This window comes from Oreochromis niloticus, linkage group LG6 (assembly GCF_001858045.2).
Source record: "Oreochromis niloticus isolate F11D_XX linkage group LG6, O_niloticus_UMD_NMBU, whole genome shotgun sequence".
NCBI lineage: Eukaryota > Metazoa > Chordata > Actinopteri > Cichliformes > Cichlidae > Oreochromis > Oreochromis niloticus.
Window position 1 is genome coordinate 28519993 of NC_031971.2, and position 21267 is coordinate 28541259.

Sequence of the window (21267 nt, forward strand, 5' to 3'; positions counted from 1 at the left end):
TTTGGACAATTTCATGCTTCCAACTTTGTGGGAATAGTTCTGGGGATGGCCCTTTCCTATTCCAACAGGACTGCATACCAGCGAAAACAAGGTCCACAAAGACATGGATGAGCAAGTTTTATGTGGAAGAACTTGACTGGCCTGCACAAAGTCCTGACCTCAAGCCAACAGAACACCTTTGGGATGAATCAGAGTGGAGAGTGCTGTCAGGCCTCACAAATGCACTTCTGGAAGAATGGTCAAAATTTCCCATAAACACACTCCTAACATTGTGGAAAACCTTTGCAGCTATACCAGCTTCAATTCTTCTGTAAAGGGTGGGCCGATAATATATAAAAATCCGTGGATTAAAAGGGAGACGAGCAAATACTTTCGGCAAAATAGTGTATATACACGAGTTAGGCAAGCTACCAAATACATCTCATGAATCAATTTTCCGTATTTCACAAATGACAAAAGAAAAAAATAAATCTGTGATTTTTAACTCCTATAAACTTCTTAGTGGACATCGCACTTCCTCTTATTTTAAAAGTCAAGTTGCTGCTAAACAGGTAGTCCCAACGCTTCCCTTCACATATCTACAATGTCAATAGGATGCTTACAAGTGGGTTTCTTGTTCAGCTTTTGGACATGTTCCAACTCCATCATCTTGGACTACAGCTGGCAGAATAGCAAGGGTCAGAGTTCATATGTCACTAAGCAAAATTTACCAAGCCTGCAGAGCGGAACAAGTACTGTCCTTGGCAGCTCCAATCAGAGAAGGTGGGAGGTGGAGTTCATCTGCAGGATTGCAGAGCCACTGAAGAATCAGCTGCTTTAACTGCTTAGTTATTTTTCAGTATTTGGCAAATAAAATATCTGTCCCGCATGTATGCATCCTCCTCTGATACAAACAGAATCTAAATCTGTGGGAAACACTGCAGTACCAACACTGCATCATTAAACTCCTGACTACTTAGTGCTAAACATCATCATCTTGAGTATCGGAGTGGAGAGGATTACACAACATGGTTGTTCACTGATGTTTAACAGTTACATTCACTCCTCTGTGTTTGAGCAGTCTGATCTGACCAGTGTGTACAGATTTCACTTCAGCAATCTTGCTTACATCCATGAATATGATGATCATGGATAAAATGAAAACCGTGATTTTATACTTCAAACCACAAAGCATTCATCCATCGTTATTCAATTCAAGGTTACAATGGAGTATGCTTTATCCCAGTTGTTACAGGGCGGAAGGCAGGGTACACCCTATACTGGTTGCCCATCTGTTGCAAGGCCTAACACGTAGATGGACAACCATTTATGCTAACATTCAAACCTACAGTACATTTAGAATCACCAATTAATCTAACTCCATGCATGTTTTTGGACTGTGGGAGGAAGTCAGAGTACCTGGCAAACAACACACTAAAGTTGGACAACTGGACGAATTTATCGACCATCGATCATAGACTGAGCCTTTCACCGATTGTTTTTACAAGAGCGATTTATTCATTTTCCCATTAGTAAGTCTGCTAATAATGTTGGTTGAAGCTAAGAGAAGCAGTCCACACACACACACACACACACACACACACACACACACACACACACACACACACACACACACACACACACACACACACACACACACACACACACACACACACACACAAAAAACGGCACCCTTTTCCAGCTGTGAGCAAATGCATGCTCTTCAGAGTGCGACAAATGACTCCTTTTCCATGGTATGAAACAACATCATTTCCTTGACAGATATTTAGATATAGCCAGAGTGCACAGTGTCCACCTGGGGCTGTCTTTTTCATATTTAACCATTTTAGTCAAATCACTTTGGATATTCTGCTGGTGAAAAGCTTTTCCGGAGCTTGTCAATCAAAAAGTCACCAAAAGTCACCTGCACGAATATATTGCCTATCGTCATTTATTGGACTGATGAATGTCGGTTGGAAAAATTTTAGTTATCACCCAACCTTACTACGCACCAAAGTCTGTATTTAGTATTATAAACTCTTACCAAGACTAACTAAAGTTAGCAAGAGGTTTAGTAAGAGACACAAAAAAAAAAAGAAGAAAAAAAATCAGGTTTAAATGCACCACTAATACACTAATATGGGTTTATCCACACTTTGAGTTAAAAGATAAGAATCTGAACCACTTTACTTGAATGAATTTCTGAAAAGATTATGCATAAAATGTCTAAGTTTCAATGAAATTTAAAAAAAAAAAAAAAACAAACCCCAATTTGTCTAAACTAATAATACACAGTTGTATGTATCAAAAGCTAAATTGAATACACCAAGTAATCCCTGTAAGTAACTGACTGAGTGAAGCCTTAAACTATCCGACTTGCAGAACCTCCTCTAGCACCTCCATTAGATTTCTCTAATAACTGCTCAACAATAAACTGTTATAGTTTCATCTTGATTGAACAGTTTGATCATGCCATAGCATCCTGTTAAGGTTCCTTGAAAGTTGTTTTTCTTGAAGGCATAGTTCACACCAATAAATCTTTTTGAATATAGTAGACATCACCAAAATTCATATGATGACTTCCTTAATAAGGAAAGAGCTGCCACATCAACACATCAACATCTAATATGAGCTCGTTAACTTAAATGCCTGGCTGCAAGTAGTGTTTAATGAACTCATTAGTACAGAGACTTCTAAATTCTAAATTACTGTTAAGCCAGATTGTGACTCTCTATAATGGGACTCACATAAACGTCAGGCCATACTTTTGAGTAATCAATGCAAAAATCCTGGTATTTCCAAAGGTTTCACAAATGTTTGCACCATGGAGCTGATGTTAAAACACAAAAACCTACCATAAAGAAAGTGTGCTTTTAAACTAAAGCCAAATTCACCTCTTGGTCCTTCTTTAATCAAAAACCCACGTTCATCCAAATTCCAATTAAAACAAAAATCCACACGAATCCTATTATGGAGCTCAGATAAAGCAGCAGCTATGACAACCACAGGGATTATATTTGACTTTTGCTCTTGTCAATAAAGATTACTGTCTGACTTCCCTCACCTGTCACCAGAGAAATTCAAAGCTTAGGCAGCTGTGAGCATTTCCAAATGGCTAAAAGTAGGAGAAGTCTTCATTTAACTTTTGATTTGGTGTGGTGACCCCTCTGTAAGAGTATCTGTCAAACTATAGGGATGTGGACGTATTAAAAGAGTTATAATAAATGTGTTTAGGATTAGCTGCATCTGAATGCAAAAGCTGCATGCAAATATCTTCCCTCCTTTTAAACAACATTAAAGTAGATGTAGCCTTTACTACATCAAATATCTGCCAGTCATATCTCCAGTATAAAAGCAACATAAAGCAGCCTGCCATGTGTACAAAGTAAAATTTCCTTTGATGCCAATTATTTATTTATATGTAACTTTTGTGTCTCCGAGTTCCTGCTGATTTAATTTTAGTGCACTAACAATCAGTGCATTATCATAAAAATGAATGCATCAAGCGTGTTCTTATGTGTGTGACATTGTGTAGATGGTGGAGTACACACCTGTTGGGACTCCAGGGGATAGTAGGGACAAGGCTAACATCAGGGAAAAGGATGGTATTATCTTTGATGCGATCCAGGGCATAATGCATCTCACAGAGTGGCAGTCTGTTCAGCTGGAACTGGAGCTCCACCTGGCAGACACAACACAGAGAGCTTGTTTATCAACACAATTGTCTCCATCCATCCATGCCAAGAAATCATACAAAATTTAAAAAACAAATAAAATAACGATAATTCCATTAAATTTGTTCAGTAAGGTATTTGTGTGCATCTTTTTGTTTAAAGCTTCTGCACATGATTCTCTTTCATGATGTGAATTTACTTTTTTTTTCTTTTTTTTAAATAAAATAATTTATTTTATGGATGCAATGAATTGCATCACATTGCAAAAGTCTGCATCTGTGAGGACATTTTAAATATTAATATACACAAGTGCTCAGATAAAATGACCATCTAAACCAACAAATCAAGTCCACAGTCTGTGCAGTTGCTATGGAGCTGGACATTCTTGTCCATTCAAAACTAAGATTTAACTAAAATTCACTGCATCCCATTCTCTTAATCCTCTCAAAAATTGCTAGAGCTTGGAAGAAAGCCACCTGCAACACTTATGACAGAGCAAGTCTAATTAACAGTCTGAAAAGACATGCTTGCACTGCACTATATATCCACTTTTTATTAGTCAAATGAAAACATCTAAAACCATTTACAAAAAAAAGCATGAAAGCTTAAGCATGAAACAAACAAAGAGTACAAGAGTACAGAAAGCCTGAGACATTCAAGAGCTCAAAGGCTGTGTGGAATAAGAACCCAGAGAGGAGACAGGGTAATGGAATTGTAGCACATAAGCAGGCAGGAGAAGCATATGCAGAAGAAAAAGAAGATTATGCTCCCACAGTGATAGAATGAGGGGTTGTTTTGATAACCATTAACACAGTGTCTTGTTTCCCCTGACGACATTCAGGCTTGGGGGGAACAAGCAAAATAACAAGCTGAGGCTGGTGAAGGTAGTATTATTGCAAAAATAAATTTCCTATGCGCAAAACAATTCCATCAGTGTTGACATGGATGCACAACACAGACACATTTTCCTTGAAACCTCTGCAACCATTTGCCAAAACGATAATTAAGCAGTGAACCTTTCATTCAAATTTTCAAGGTTAGAAAATCCACATAAGAATGATGTTCTCAGGCTGCACATGGGAAAAAGTATGCTTTATAAAGAGAGCATTTACCAGCCCTCACCAAACCTTATTTAATGTAGGTGATGCCACCTGTCTAAGCACATGAAGTGTGGTTCACCATACCTGTAGTTCTCTGTCAGGCTGCAGCCCGAGTTCCTCGCAGCAGTCCTTGCAGATCCTTAGAAAGATGTAATCCTTAGTCTTCTCCTCAATCACAGCCTCATAAACACGCTCTTTAACTCCAGGAGGCGGCTGGCTGTTGACCGCTTCACGGCCCAAAGGTAGCAGCAGAACTGAATTTACCTTGGTCATCACTAGCCGCCCAGCCAGTGTGTCCTGGTGTTCAAAACAGAAATCACCGTTCAAGATAGCTAGCTTACAGACGTTCCTGGTATACAGTGCCACTAAGTAGTACTAAGAGTGAAACGGCAAAAAAACAAGGTGGAAAGCAGTATGGTAGCTGAAATTAGAGTTAGACAACTTACCTCAGAAAGTGTTTCATTGAGTTTGAAGCGTGCAAAAAGCTGTCCATTCTGAGCATACTTTGCTCCAACAGAAATGCCAGTCAGCATAAAGCTAGTGACCAGCTGCAGGTTCACCTTGATGTTAAACCTGTGGGACAAACACAGACATGGGTTGCACACTTTTATCCTGAATAGTCCATTTAAAAAGCAAAAAAAATAAACCCCCCAAAATGACAAAAGCCATTATACTGAAATATATTAATCAAACATGTCATTGCCATAATGAATGCTGTGGTGAATTTAACTTTTAGAGAAAACAAAACGAACTGTTTTGTTTCGCCTGTTTTGTTTTGTGAATACAGAGCATTTTGCAATATATTCACATAATTATGTGATGTTTAAAACCATCTAAACATCAGAGTACAAGGCCAACTAAATACATCAGCAAAAACATTCAAGAAGGTTCTTGAAAGAAAAACAACCATTGGCACAAAATGTATCCATGTACATGTTTATTGAAATTCAAGGTCTTTTGGGAAAAGGGGAAAAATAAAGTTCAGTCCTGGATTGTTTATGAGTGACTCTCTCACGTGATGAAACAAGAACTAATATTATGTGATGAACTTGTGACAGATGACTGACACATAGTGTATTAGCAAACCAGTGATGTTACACAACCAAAGGGAGTCTTAGAAGGTTATTTTTATGGTTTTGAATCAGCGATTTTGCCAGATAATCAAACAGGACAAAAACTCTGCACTGGTTCTACTTGCTCAATTTTTATTTTTAGATAATCAGCTGATGCCTTTTTTCCTCCCAGGTACAAGGAATGTGCCTCTCTCAAAACGGAAGAAATATAGACAGTTTGGAAATGTTAAATTACTGTAACAGAAAGACTTAAGTAAATTACTCCAGATAAAAATGAATGACCCAAGCATGTGAATCTGGCAAAAAACAGATTATTCATAAGCAGTTTGAAAATACTGGAGATTAAAAGCCCTTTGAATATGAGCCATAACAATAGAAAGGCACCCATTATTCAAACGACACAGTCTTGAAACTCAGTGTTTTAAATGGCCATTATGTCCTGTGAGCTATGGATGCTCTACTGTACTTGTTTCACTGAATGAGGGTTTACACTGTGTTTCAACTTATCAGCAGCATGCTTATTTCAACTGGCAAACAAAGGGTAAACCAGTTTCTTTTCAGCTACCTCAAAGCCATTATTAAATGGCACTAGCACTTTTAGTAAAGCTGTCTGTGAGAAACACACCCTCCCTCTCACACATGCATAGAGCAAGCATATAGTAAAGGTTAAGTCTGACACCTTGTGGTGGTTCGCCATTTAATAGCAAAAGACTTGATAGTGCTCAGAATTGAGAAAAAAGAAGAAAAAAAAATCTATATTGGTATATACATTTCTTTTTAATATATTTTGTACGTTTAGGCAGTGCACATGTAATATATATGGGAACATTAGTGCATAATATGGTATAAAACTCACTGTTCTGTACTTTTAGATACTGTGTCGCATTTGATTTTATCCATTTGTAAAATAAACTTTCCAATCAAAGTTTTATGTTCAAATTTCATATAAATGTTTTTTATTTGCACTGTACAGCAGAATTAAGAAACCTTCAATATGTATGTACTCACTTGCTAACTTCTTTGTACTGTGCAATCTCTTCTATGTAGAGCAGATCGTGCAGTCGGGCCTGGTAGTTGTCTTTGGTCAGAGTCTTGTCAAGGACTGACTGGGTGAAGAGCTGGTCAGCTGATAGAGGTATCTGATAGCGGGAAAGGAGGCTGCGCTCCAGTTCAGCCATCGTCTCATTGGGACTGAATTCAACAATGGTTTTACAGGATGAGTCCCAGCGTTTCGCAGTCATCAAGAGTTGCTGTCTGGCTGCCAACAGGTGCTCCAAGTCTAGAGAACAAAGAACAGCAAAATGGGTCAAAGCATTAATTGCTACTTTTTTGCGACTTTTTACAAAATCTGGAAATTTTTATCCAAGTATCATCTTGAAACACTAATAAGAGGCAACAGACTTTTCTATGCATTGATGCTTGTTTTAAAGCATACCTTCAATAGAGGCAGCATCCACCATGATCCGCTGCATTAGCACAGGTTCTGAACCAAAGTCAAAAACAATGGTCTGTCGGAAGGTACCAAAGATCTCTGTGCTGAAACCCACTGCGACCTTGTAGACACAGTGGTCCAGGCCATTGTCTGCTGCCACTGTGAGAAGAGCAAACTTTTAAGTACATTTGAACTAGCACTCCACTGTGCTGTATAAAGAAAGAGCTAACCACATAAATTTAATACATACAATAGAATATAGATTTAATACAAGGAATACATATTTATGCACCACTGATATACAGTCTCTACCCACGTTTTAAAATATAGATATTTTTGGAGGTCAAAACCCCCACAACAACTATATAAGCAGCACAGCATGGTAAAAGCTGCCTAAGGTGGCAGACTGAGAATCCAAGGAGTACACAAACACAGCATAGAGATCACGCTAACAAGAACAACCAGACTTTTAGAATAATTTGAATATTTGAATCTTCACTGTCAGAGATATCTCCCACACAATACACACAATTTTACCCGAGCTTGTCAGCTAGCAAGCCTCTGGCCTATATAAAAAACCCCAAACAAAACAAACAAACAAACAAACAAAAACAAAAAACAACAACACAACTCATAGGAGCCATACAGATCTAGGGGTGCAACCTGGCTAGTCAGCTAATGGAATTTTCCCCCTTAGCACTGCTGGCAACTTTGTTTACAATTTCTTGTAAACGTACTCTTCTGATTAAGAACTGCACTATTTGTCCATTTGCACTGTTACTAAACCACAATAATTAAAAGAACAGACAGTTTGGCATATTCGAGTTTATAAGTCAATGAAAATAAACAAAGATAAATGAAATTATTTTTGCTTGTTAACTTAGAAGTTTTGAAATATTAGAAAATATAAATTAAACTTTTTGGACTTCTCCATGTTTAAGCTTGTCAATACCTATAAAAGGACTAATAAGTTTATATAATGTGAAACACTTGTGGTAGCTCTGTCACACAAGGCATTGACTAATGTATGTACAGTGCTAGTATTTGCCCCTTTCCTTATCATTTTGCATATTTGTCAGAGGTTTCAGATTAAAAAAAATTTGTATTGCATCAAAAAAAAAAAAAATGCAATTAATGATTATGTGATCTAAAGCTAATAACTGGCTGTTGGCAATCAAGCGCTTGCGGTAACTGGAAATGAGTCTTTTACGTCACACTGGAGGAATTCTGGCCCACTCAAAGATCCTTCGTTAATCCTTTACAAGAAATTACATTGCCATGGCAGCTTCGACACAGCCATAAGACCACAAATCACAAACAGCAAAACAATAGTAATTCCTAGAAGTTGATAATATACAAATAAATAAAACAGCCAATAAGTAATGTGCAAATATGATTTTATCCACGTTTGGATATCATCATTATGCATCAAACAGCTTCATAGCAGCTGGTATAAAGGACCTCCTGAGGTGCTCAGACTTGCACTTTGGTGCAGTCAGTTTTTGAAGGTTCTACTATTGATAACCTCCGGGGCATGGAGTAAGTGTACAGGCTTGATCATAACCGATTCCAACTTCAAGTCTTTTTCTCTCCACCACCTGCTGGACTCCCTAAAGTTTACACCCAACCATAGAGTCACTCTTCTTTATAAGTTTGTTAACTGTGCTCCCCAGCAGGCCGCATCAAAAAACAGAGCACTGGCCACCACTATAGAGTAGACACTGCACAGGAAGGGCTGGCAGATGTTAAATGCCCTTAACATCTTAAGGGAATAAAGTTATCTTTGTCCCTTATTACTGTACATTGCCTCCATATAGCTCTTCCAGTCCAACTTACTGTTGAGCTGCACACCACTGGAGACACTGTTCTGCAGCTGCATAAACTATAGTCTGCAAGACCGATACTCTAATCACCATAAGACCACTGAGGGATCCCCCTGCACACTTTTCTCCTTCTCACTTAATAGCCAAGGTTGGATTGGGGCTCCAAAGTTATCCAAGACGATCCAAAAATGTTATGTCAAAACACTGCATGCCACTGATTGACTGGTCAGTGGTGTCACTCTGCGATTCATTAGACTGTGTCATTCACGAAAATTAAAAGCAGCATTTTTGAAACACGGCAATGAGGGAAGTGGCAAAGAAATAAAAATATAAAATAAACCCAACACAGTTTTTTGGGCCTTTTCACTGGATTCAGTCGACATGACCCGAGACTGTTGGAAAGTCATAGATGGAGCAACTGGTAATAGAGGAGGGGGAAGAGGCGACTGAGGAAATTATATGGGTGGTTTGGTGAGAGGAGGGGGTGGGAAAAAAGAAACCGAAACAGGGTCAGCAGTGATTTTTGCCTAGAAAATTTTCCACACAGGACCAGGTGACTTTGGTTGGCCATTTTTACCTTAATAATTGAAATCATCATTTTTATAAAAAAAAAAAAAAAAAAAAAAAAAAAAATCAGCATTTTGTATTTACTTGGGCTATTCTTGTCTAACATTAACATTTTTTGATTATATGAAACATGCAAATGTGACACATACAATTTATACAGACAAAATGGAATCAGAAACCTTATGAAGCTGGAAAAATACATTTGAAAATAAAAATCTCCTGATATCTCATGTTTGACCATAACATGCAGAAAGATTTATGACCCACCTGCTGTCTCCTCCCCCGGAGTCCACTCTTGGCAGCCTTTGGGAACACCTTGAAGCCGCTCTCCAGCTGACACGCCTGTGATGAAGAAGTGTGGTCGGTGGGCATCATAGAGGAGAGCAATCCGGTACAGCTTTCTAGGCGGCTGTACAGAGCAATGGGAAGATAATCAGGACCTTCACAAAATTAACAGATGGTTAATATACCAAGTATCCAAGGAGCACAGACTATGGGTTTTGGGATAACAGCAACAACACAATGTGATTCTTTTGTCCTTTTAAACACACACAGAGTGAAAAAGAGCAGAGAGTAACCAGTGCAACTGTTAATGACATCAAAAGGTGGAAAAACTATCACACTCAACTGTAAGTGAATTAATGTTGATAAACAAACAAAATGTAATTTAACATTGTGCTGTTTAGCCACCCAAATCACCACATATGGCCCTCATGTTCCTCCTCCACAATGACAAACGATCAGGTCAGACAACACTCAATGCTTCATCCTACCTTGCACAACAAGGAGAAGACCCAGGAGTGGGAGGATTTTTTGGTGGTGACGGTGACAGAGAGGCTAGAGGTGGTCTCTACATTCACTCCTTCTAAACAGTCACTTAGCTAGAAGAAATAAAATACCATGGTTAGTTACATACCATCACTGACACCCCTAAAGAAAACAATCTTTGCCACCATTTTCCATTCCACCGTGTAGACAACAGAGCTGTGAAACTTTCAAGAATATGCATTGTCCTTGTTAGACATCTTAAATGTGGTGGAGGCAATTCATGGTTTTCAGTAATAAATCATAATTAAGAAGTGAAATAGATGGTCATATATCTGTTAATAGCTGTGTTAATACCCACTGGGGGAGGGGTGTCCATTAGGACATTCAAAGCTTTTGTATCGATGCATCTGTAAATAAGGTACTATCCTGGTAACGTGTAGTAAATTTGAGAGATTTATATAGTAGATACATATATAGAAACTGCAGAGCCTTTTAATCAGAATACATGTTAGAATGGTTCCGAATAGCAGTGAACACATTCACGTTCGCACAGCATTTTCACTTTTATCTCACTGTGCCACTTTTGAGCTTGCATGAACTACAATGTCACTTACCACTTTCTCTGGAGAAAGGGAGTTCATCCACTTCTCTATTAAGGTCTCCATGTAGTTTTCGGTGAAGTGTTTACTCTCCTGCTGCTGTTTGAGGCGGATGAGGCGTGAAGCATAGCGCTTCTGCCACTCCATAAGCTCCTCTTGCGAATGAGCGGATGTACACTGGGCCCCATACCGACACAGGCCCTGCTCCAAGTACCTAAAGGGAAATAAAAAGTATGCTCAGGTGGTTCCAAGTTAGTTCAAGTAACTTTTACTTCACAAAATGTTTCAGAATACTCAGCGGTTCTTGTTCCTAATGTATAATATGCTTCCTCATCATGTTTTGTGATGCTGGTTGGTACATCGACTGTGACACAATGTAGTTGAAAATTTCATGTGCCCATCTCCTCTACCTTTTAAGACGTGCAGACTGAAAAATGCACATCCCATCTCATCCCACCCCTCATGTACTTCAAAGACTTCTAACCTGGGAAATGTTCATAGTTTTAAGGTTTAAATTTTGCATGTCTTTATTAAGTATATTATTGGTACTGCCCACCAAATAACAGCTACTTCTGAATGGAAGAAATATTTCAAATTTGGTTAATTTTATACAAAACATTATCAACCACAAAACTCTGAAATATATAATTTTTTGTGAAAGAGACCCCTTTGGTGTAAACAGATCAAAAGTGAAAATACAATTTCACAGAACTAACTACCATTACAAATTCTGAAGTCTCAGTGTGATGAGATCAAATGCCTGTTAGTCACATAAACATAACCATAAGTCATGGCATACTTTTCCTTGCAACATTTAGTGTGAGATACATGACAAAATAGTATAACAGAGAAAAAAAGACAAACAAAGCAAAACAAAAGTAAAGCAAAAGTAAAGCAAAAGTAAAACAAAACAGTAATAATTATAAATAACTTACGTGTTCAAAAAGCAGTAGGAAGAAGCATAAACTTATTTAATCCCACCCTGTTTCCACTATTTAGTAACTAATAGTCAACACTTTTTCGTCTTCTTTACGCGTTATCCATCATAAATTCTTCCTTACAATTTATTACATGTATTTGCTTTTATAACCCCAGTAACACACCAAAAGAAATACAAATTTATAAGAAGTAAGGAATATTTGTAAATAATTACACAATTTGTATTACCTTTTACAAAGGGTGTACTCCTCACTGCTCGTGACTCCTCTCGGAGGTGGTCGGAACCGCCAGCCATCTTGGACCTCTGTCAATGTATAAGAAGGGTGGTCAATGTAAGACTGACAAAAAGTGTAACCATTAATGCTAACTAGATTATACAATTTCTAGAGAAACTATGCTGGGATTGTTGCTACTGCTGGGCATCGCCTTAATGACTGTTGCAACTCAGCTTTTAAAATTTTCCATTTTTAAAAACAAGCTGGTCTTCTATTAAGAGACATTTAAGTTTAAATTTATACACTGTCAGTTCTTATTTTTAAGTTTGTCTGTTGTCCTTCAGTGTGTCTGAGAGAGACAGCTACAAATCACAGCCTAAATACTTAAAACTGTTTAAAAGATCTGCCTTTAAACTCAAATATAATTGGAGCAGGAATTTCATAATCTAAATGAAAAATGTGCATTCATATTTTCATCCTTAAAAAACACACTCAGCCATTTATAGTGACACACAGGTCCATTTCAGAGGGGAAAAAAACAAAACAACATTAATGTCATTTTTTTTTTTTTGTCATGGTACACATTTGCTTACCTTCGTCCTGGTCATCTGTGTATTCTGGTGCCATCTCCCCTTTTACAGCCTGACAGAGACGGGGGCAGAATGAGGAGCTTGGAGGTGGTGCATAGATTTTTACTAATATGTCAACTAGTAACTTGAGATACATGCATGCCCTGAACCTTTCCAGGCATTACCCAATGGAGGTGCACATTTGCATGAAAATGTCACACATAGTTGGATCCAACATTAAATGTGAGAAAGGGCAACTTTGGACAATGTTCCAGTCTGACTTTCCTGAGGTTAACCTCTGTTCATGTGTAAAAACAGCTCCAGATACTTTGGAACAGATACTTTGGCTAGAACCAAATCTTAATTATTTCGATCTACAAGCATTAAAGAATTCCCTGTAAAACCAAACACCACATGACATGAACAAAGGAGGATGACAAACAATAGGCACGTACCTCTATTTCAGATAACAGCATTTTTAATCTGCTCAGGTCTTTTGCAACAATACCATTCTGTTGAGAAAGAAAACAACTACTTTAGTCCTTTTTAGTCCGCAAAAAAGCCTTTGGCTCATGCATTTATGGCTTCCTTACAGCTAGGGTACTTAGCAATTCAATTTCTTAGTGAATTATTTGCTAAATAAAACTCTTGTTTGATTGTACATTAATCATACCATTGGCTCTCCATACAAGGCTTTAGACAGGATGCTGGCCACCTCCCGCAGGCTGCCATCCAACAGCATGGAGCGCAAGTTCGCCTGTAGTGAACCATCTCCCCTGGCAATTTCTTCTGCCAGGACTATCAGAAGATGAAGAGGAAAGAGGAGTGGGTATGGAAAGAATAAATTCAGTTCAGTCAGTTAGATATTTTTCAATGTTCTGTATGTGATAAGTCTCGATGCCTGCTCTCTAGAAAAAGAAAACATGACATTTTAGGATTATCGGGGCTTGTATTTTTATACAGGCTGAAAAAGGTTACATTGTACCATATACTTTTCTATGATGCAAGCTTCAGCAGTCCCCTGCTATGCCAGGTTTACTGCAGTAAACGACTCACTGGACAACACTGGGACACTATCTTTGACCCCAGGCATCACCTGAGTGCTGACCTAAACATTTGTTTTCTTCTGTTTTTCAGCTATAACACTTAAAGTAGATGCAAAATTAGCATGTCAGACTCTCCAAAGTAAATGAGCCCAAAGTCAAGATTTCTTCTATTGCCCAGACCAGGACATGGTGAAACTTCTACCACAGGTACAAAATTACCTACTACATTACACTAACTTACAGTATCAGCACTGCTCACAATTTGAGTTGCCACTCACCATGTTTGCAGTCTTCATCTGCTTCATCATAATTTTTCTGTTGGCAGAAATGGGGGAGAAAATTTATGACCTTTACAAATGAGAATACTTGGTGATACTTCCTCACATTATCAGACTTATAAGACTTAAGTAGTTTCCATAATCTTCAGCCTCAAGCAACAGGTCTAATTTTAGTCTTCAGCAAAGATGACCTAACAGTACCCTGGAAAAAACAAGCAGACTTCTGTTTTCTCATTTTTAATCTTCTCTTCATTTTACAAAGGTTGATTCAAAGCACAATGGTCAGTTATTTCAATGTAATGTAATAATTTCGAGATGAGTATTAGATGATAATTTTATATTTCACATTATTACTGTTAATGAGTTCTGGCTCTATATTGTGATTTGGGGGGATTTTAAATAGTTGTAAAAATCAGTCGTGTCCTCACCAGCTGCAAGAAGGCAGCAATTCGGTAGAGCAGGGCACGGCTGCGGAGGGGTCCGGCGGCGGCGACAAGAGATGGAGGGCTCAGCGGGATGGGGGTGCTGGAGGATGGGGGTTGGGGTGCAAGGACCACCAGGGCATCCGTGCTATGGCTGACTGCCGCCTCGTACTCCCGCCTGGCTAACGATCTACTGGCTTCTTCACATGACTTCTCCGCTCTCCTGTCCGCCATGACTTAGGGACAAACCGTCTACAAATAAAACACAAACAGCACAAAAATAAGAACACTTAAAAAAAAACCCACAGGGCTAGAGAAAAGATAACAATTTCCTTTTTCTCCAACCCCTCTGAAATTGTCATCCTGATTATTGTCAAACAAAATGTAAAACGCAGCCAACATCAGCTGCCTAACTTTCCACTGAAAACTGAATTCAGCTATTTGGGTAATATATAGTTTGTTGCTTCCTATGAACTCCCTATTTGATAGGTCATTTTTATTTGCTTTTACTTGTACAGAACACACAGAACATCATTATTTTTAACTAAAGTAAATGTTTTTTTTCCACTCCACATAACGTCACAGTCATAAATTATTAACTTATGTTCACTTTAATAATAAATTATATATTGTGGGTTTTGATTTGGAACAAGTTTGTTTTTGTTTTGTTTTTTTTTTTTAAAAAAAAAGGGGGTTTCTACAGTAAAATGTCATTTTACAGTGGCAACAAGCAAGAGTCAAGGTCTCATGTGACTGATGTTTGCCATAAATCAACAAGAACAGAGGATAAGACTCCTTTGAGTGTTTCTAACATACCTCAACCTCCGCCTGTGCTTACACAGTGTAAACTGAAATACATTTGCAAAGAGCAGAGAAAGATGTAGTCATGTGAGATGTCTTAAGCAATATAAGAGACATTCTTCTTTATGATCAAGCTCTGAAGTCAGTAGTGGAGTCAGCTGTCTGGTGTCAACTGACTCATAATGGGCATAACTGATCATCCAGAATAAAGGGGCACTGCTGAGACAAGATAGTGGACATGCTGGACAGTATGCAGAGGAAATGTCAATATAACCTTTATGTTGAATTTCTAGTAGGCGGTATTTTTATTTTTACAATGTTTCAGATAAAACCTCATCATAATCTATCCTGATGAGACTTGCGTATTTTGGCACTAGGAGTGTAATGGTACTTGCCCTCAGCCCATCGGTACACAGTGTTCAGTTCAATATTGCCCCGTGACGAAAACCACTACTGTGAGAAGTTTGCACTTATGTCTACACACTTAGATTCCCAGAACAAAAATTCCAGGCTGAGAGCCACTGGGAAAAGCACAGCAGTGCACCTTGAAAGCAGGTAAGGCATTATACGTGTACTTTATCTGACAACTCACACAACCCGCTGAGTTTTTAATTTAACTTATTGTACCGCTGGAATCTGCAACTTCCCTGCTCACATTGTGGGACTCCCCAAGGATGGATCTTGATAAAATGAAATTATCAATGCCAATACAGTTTCTGGTTAGGGATACGATCATTTCACTTTGTATATTCCTAATCAACTTTTGGAGAAAAAAAAAAAAAAATAGGAATAGGAAGTTTTCTACATTTTAAATCAATGTAGATTTATTATCAATAAATATAAACATAGTATAGAATGAACAGTTCAAAAAGCCTCACATGTGACTCCGAAGCACAAAGGGCCCTGTGTTAACTGTGGGAAAACATAATAGCACAGATAAAGGGAATTCATAGGTTCAGAGACACATGATTCAAATGATCTAGACAATTTGGTAACCATTCAAAACCAATTATCAGTTCCAAATCCTAAAGGTCACACTAAATGTAAAGACCAACGTTGCTTTTATCTAGTGACAATCACTGTTTCCTCAGTGTGGGCAAAAAGACCAACTGTGCTTTGTACAAATATTCAAACTCAAGTGGCACCACTAGCGTTTAATTGTTAACACGAGATTTTTACAAATATACATACAAATATGTTGCAATCATATTAGTTTCACTTACTAAACCTTCTTGACAGTATGCAAAACTTGAACAAAAGGTTAAAGTTTCAAAGTATATTTTTTGTTTAGTTTTTCCTGCTGTAATGAAAATGTACTGAGCCATGAACGTATTAATGTTCTAGGTGTTGTGTTTTTTGTTTTTTGGAGTGGGGGGGGGCTGTTACCAGTAGTTTTTCTAGCAACTTCTAATTAATATTTGGTACAAGAACATGTAAGAAACAGCCTCAATCTGCAATTACAAGAAAGTGGCTTTTTTTTTTCCAGGATAGGGAGGGTACACCGTGAACTCCTGTCAAACGCCAAAGCCTCAAATGCTTAGCCTTGGATAACAGCCTAGCAACTTCTGGCCCAGTTTCCAACCACGCTGGTTTCAACACCAGAACTGCAACTTATCTCAGGAAGGCAGATAAAGAGCTTTTGTCACAAAAATACTACACTAAAAGCCCCTATTATAGCTACGTGCAAAGCAAACTGAGTTTCAACAGTTAGCTGATGCTCAATTTCAATCCAAGCACTCACCACAGTATGGAATTTAGATTTTGACTACCTCAGAGGAACAGGGAAGCTGTCACCTACAGCACAGTAATTTTAGGCATATTTGGAACAGGGCGTCCTTGAAAGAGAGTGAGGAGACACCAAACTACTATATGCTAACTGTGAAGTTGCAATTTACACCTGCATCGCATGATGAAGAAATTAAACAAAAGATCATTTGACATTTCACACATTGTTAAAAAAAATGTTTTCAACATCAAAATCAACCATGCAAGAGGGGGTGGGTGGGGTAGTCTGTTAACCCTGTAACAGTGTTTGAGACACTTCTTCAACATCCACTAACATACAGCTATGTTAGTAATAGCTGCTCTGGCTCAACATGTCTCTTAGAACCATAGAGAGACAAGTTTTTCAGCTTATGTGCAGTACATGGTAATACGCATGACACACAATACTGTATTTGAAGGTTTTTTTCACTGTCACAAAAAGCATATGTGAAGCAAATAATGCAGTCATTGCACTTATATTAATTTTAACGCTAACAATACCACAACCATAACCATTGGCCTGGACAGATATTCCATGAGTCAGAAAAAACATAAGCTAACCAAGCAGGGAGGGGACCATAAGCAGCTAATTCTTTGCAGTTTCATTTAGGAATATGACACATTATAGGTCTGCTGATCTTCAAAGAGTGAACTCCTGATGTGAACGCTTCCTTTCAAAAAAAATTAGAAAAAAAAAAAATACAGATGAGGAACAATGCTGCATTTTTGATTAGTATAACTAGTTTTTCGTCATCATGCAGACATGAAACTAACCAATTTTGCCACACCTCGTCATCACACATTGTCTGGAGCATTTTGCATAAAAATGGTTCATCCACAGTTTCAGAAAAACTTAAAATAACTTCTGGGATTTAAGTTTAACGTAGCTGTGTGTATTTGTAAAACAACTTTCTGCAAATATAATAATTAAAATAGTCTTAAGACTAAGGAGAAAACATGTAATCATCCAAACCTAGCTGAGAGTTAAAAGTTGCTTGACCAGAGAATGATGACTTATGGGAAGATGAACAACAAGATTGGAGAACAAAAAAAACGAAAACAAAAGAGATGCATGACTGATATTAACACAGTGCTTGCTACGATCAAGTAGGATTAGTTTAAAACCAATGTAGCGATTCACAGCCCTATTTGTTACTGTGGGGATATCCGTTACCTAATATTAGTGCTTGCAAGCCAGCCACTTCACTGGTGCAACGAAAAATAGTTTGGCGGGATGCAGCGGGTGGGCAGCTGTCTTATTTTTGGTGTCCAGTCGTGGGACTCCACGATTACAATATACAGTGGAAGAAAACGCTGATATTTATAACGGAAAATAGTTGTAGAGCAAAGGCGACTGTCTCCGTTGTCCTCAGATAACGTTATTTGGCTTGACAGTATCGTCAGCAGCAACGTGTGCAAAATACGGCTGTAAAAACTTATTTCCCTGAGCTTAACTGGCAGGAGGCAGCAAGAGTGCATACATTAAATAGCAAATAGACTGGAGTGGACATGATTCGCCTTTCAGTAGTTAGTTATAGCTATTGTTTGTCTGGCAAACTTGTCATGACTGCTGCAAGTGAGAGCGATGACGGCAGCGTCACAAAGCCTTACAAAAAAACAAAAAAACAAAAAAAACCGTCCCCACTCAAAGTGTTGGTCAACTTATCGCTCGCCTTTGCACAGGGCACACAGTGTTGCCACTAAATAGAGTATGCGTAGCTAGCAGTTAGCCTGCTAGCCAAAACACGGCCTTTCTTGGAACCAAACTGGGAAGCTCACAACAAGAATGGCTGTCTGGTTTGTTAATGTTAGCGGGCTAGCTAGCTAGGTTCGCCGAAACAAAACGGGTTCGGGCCTGTGATTTTGCCACGGTGTTTGGACGCATATAACTGGTATGACATCGTGTTGTTATTCGTGCATAAACTCAAAGCATTCGCCATTATCCTAATGATTTATGGTGGGGTTTCACGGCAGTGCCTTTGAGATGAAAAAGACAACTGAAAGGGCTGAAAATGGGAAGTCAACACTTACCTAGCTTTACTTTCTACGCCATCTTGGATCCACTTGTCAGACCGTCATCGCAAAGCATAGTGGGATGTACAGATCTGAAGGTTGAGGGGACCGAAACGTGTGTTTGCGTGCGCGTCTATATATGACAAGCATCCTTTTTGTCATAGTTGTTAGTTTTATTCCCTGCAAGCACACAGATATGGGACTCAAATTCAAGTAAAGTGTGTCTACGGGTCATTCTGCAATTGGAGCACAATTTAGGCATCGTTTTTTAAAATTGGTCTTTTATTTTATAATTCTCTGTTATGTTTTTAAGAAAAACAAGTTTTTTAAAAAAAACATCAAAAACATAGATTTGTCCATCTCAGGTATCAAAAGTACACTTTTATATGACATTTAAGTTGCTGTGTGCTTGGTACAGCTTGGTACATCTCACACCAATACTCTGGAATATGAAACAGCATATTTTATAGCATATAATATAAATTCTTAAGACTTAATTTATATGCATTTTTGAAATCTACTTTCCCTAACTTTTCATTTAACTTCAGTATTTATCTTTCCTCAAATACACTGTCCACATATATAAACCCTTGTGAGCTCATTTTATAATAATAATGATAATATTTTATATACTTTTAATATGTTTAGAACGTTTATTTTATATATATATAGTAACAGGGTTTCAACTTAGTGCTAGTTTTGGTGTTTTCTCAGAATAAAGGTGCCAGTTGAGTAACATAATGGACTCCAACAGTCATGAATAATTGTAGTTATATATTTTTTTTTTTTAAAAAAGGAAGGAAACACCGAAATTAATTTCTCTTCTTTTTGTAATACAGGTAACAGTGTTGCATTGGTTAGAGTGGCACAGTCTAGTCAAAAAAGATTGGAAAAATACAAAATATGCCAAAGAGAACAGACCTTTGGACTATCTATAGTGTAATCACAGGACTCGTTCATATTACTTCTTTTTTGTCGCCTTCTAACTACTTTATCTTTCCCTTTTCCCGGCTAAATAGGCTTCACTGACATAGTTGAACAAATAATCTGGGATACAACCACTCTTCTTTAAAGTATGCTGATGTTTTTAAAAGTTGTTTTAACACACGTGCCAACAAAATGAAAAGAAAAAATTTGTTTATAACATTTTAATTGTTGTATTTGATATGCAATTTGGTTTTAAAGAAGTTGGGATAAGAGAAAAATGCCATTTTCTTTTGGGAGAGGGGCTTCTCAAGAGTTCTTCCATATTTTAAATAATAATTTTGGAACCACTTTATCAACAACTAGGTTTACATTTTGTCTTGTTTCATGAGTGGGACAGACAATGTCCTACAACTGTAGATTATCTTATATCTCTGAATATATAAAATCTGAAATGTAGCATTACGTTTAAAAAAAAACTGAATCAAATTATGTTTATTAAACTAAAAAAAATTTGTATAAAACTAAAAAGCATTTTGAGTTTATCTCTTCTAGCTTTTATATATGGAACAACTAAAAGGAATGACAGAAGTTAACTTTGCTTAACCTAAAGGGTTTTTCCTTCATCCATCCAGTCAAGCCTTTTAAAACTCTCGGGGATGTACAATGATATGAGCTGATTTCGTGACACAGATGAGGTGTTTCTAGTAAATCCAATCAAGTCCTCAAGGTGACCAAAATTAAAAAATTAATCTATGTTTCATAGAGTGCATTAAAAAAAAAAAAAGACCACACACACAACAATAAGTTGCATGTGTAAGATTAACCTGTGATGCATTTAAATTATATCCACAATAACATTTGAATCTTTATGTTGACTTGCCACATTACATTGTGGACATAAAAAAAAAGAGGGAAAATGTAACTGAGCTTGTTAAAATTGTATTTTCCGCACTCATGAGCCAAGAAATGAGGGCACATACACATAGTAAAAAAAGCACAGAGGTAATTGCTATGATTAAAAGCAGTTTTCCATTCAAATAAGAAGTTCCAGTATTCTGCTATTGGGCATGCTAGCTCATTGTTATGGTTACCCCTGACATTTTATTATCCCAAGCCACATTTAATGTCATTAGTTCTACCTGTGCTTTTGTGCTATTACCACTCAAAACGCCTACCGCGGTGTATATTGGTGCACAACTGGATGCCAACAATTTGTTAATTGTCAATATATCTGCTGGTGGAAAAAAAAACTTTTTAATGTGGTGTATGAATGTCTCA

At 37.7% G+C, this 21267-nt stretch overlaps 1 protein-coding gene across 1 annotated transcript in view; it reads right to left on the minus strand.

Moving 5' to 3' along the window:
- The window catches only part of helz (helicase with zinc finger), a 51311-nt gene extending 32092 nt beyond the window's left edge, over positions 1-19219 (minus strand). Inside the window, exons 1-15 of the mRNA XM_003458320.5 lie at positions 19081-19219; positions 14491-14736; positions 14063-14099; positions 13412-13536; positions 13194-13250; positions 12763-12811; positions 12183-12258; positions 11031-11229; positions 10422-10529; positions 9916-10057; positions 7262-7417; positions 6835-7105; positions 5200-5326; positions 4838-5050; positions 3531-3661 (exon numbers count right to left, since the gene is read on the minus strand). Of these exons, the coding sequence (XP_003458368.1) occupies positions 3531-3661; positions 4838-5050; positions 5200-5326; positions 6835-7105; positions 7262-7417; positions 9916-10057; positions 10422-10529; positions 11031-11229; positions 12183-12258; positions 12763-12811; positions 13194-13250; positions 13412-13536; positions 14063-14099; positions 14491-14718 (1919 nt within the window). The 5' untranslated portion in view covers positions 14719-14736; positions 19081-19219. The remainder of the gene's footprint in view (positions 1-3530; positions 3662-4837; positions 5051-5199; positions 5327-6834; positions 7106-7261; positions 7418-9915; positions 10058-10421; positions 10530-11030; positions 11230-12182; positions 12259-12762; positions 12812-13193; positions 13251-13411; positions 13537-14062; positions 14100-14490; positions 14737-19080) is intronic.
- Between the last annotated feature and the right edge of the window lie 2048 nt (positions 19220-21267).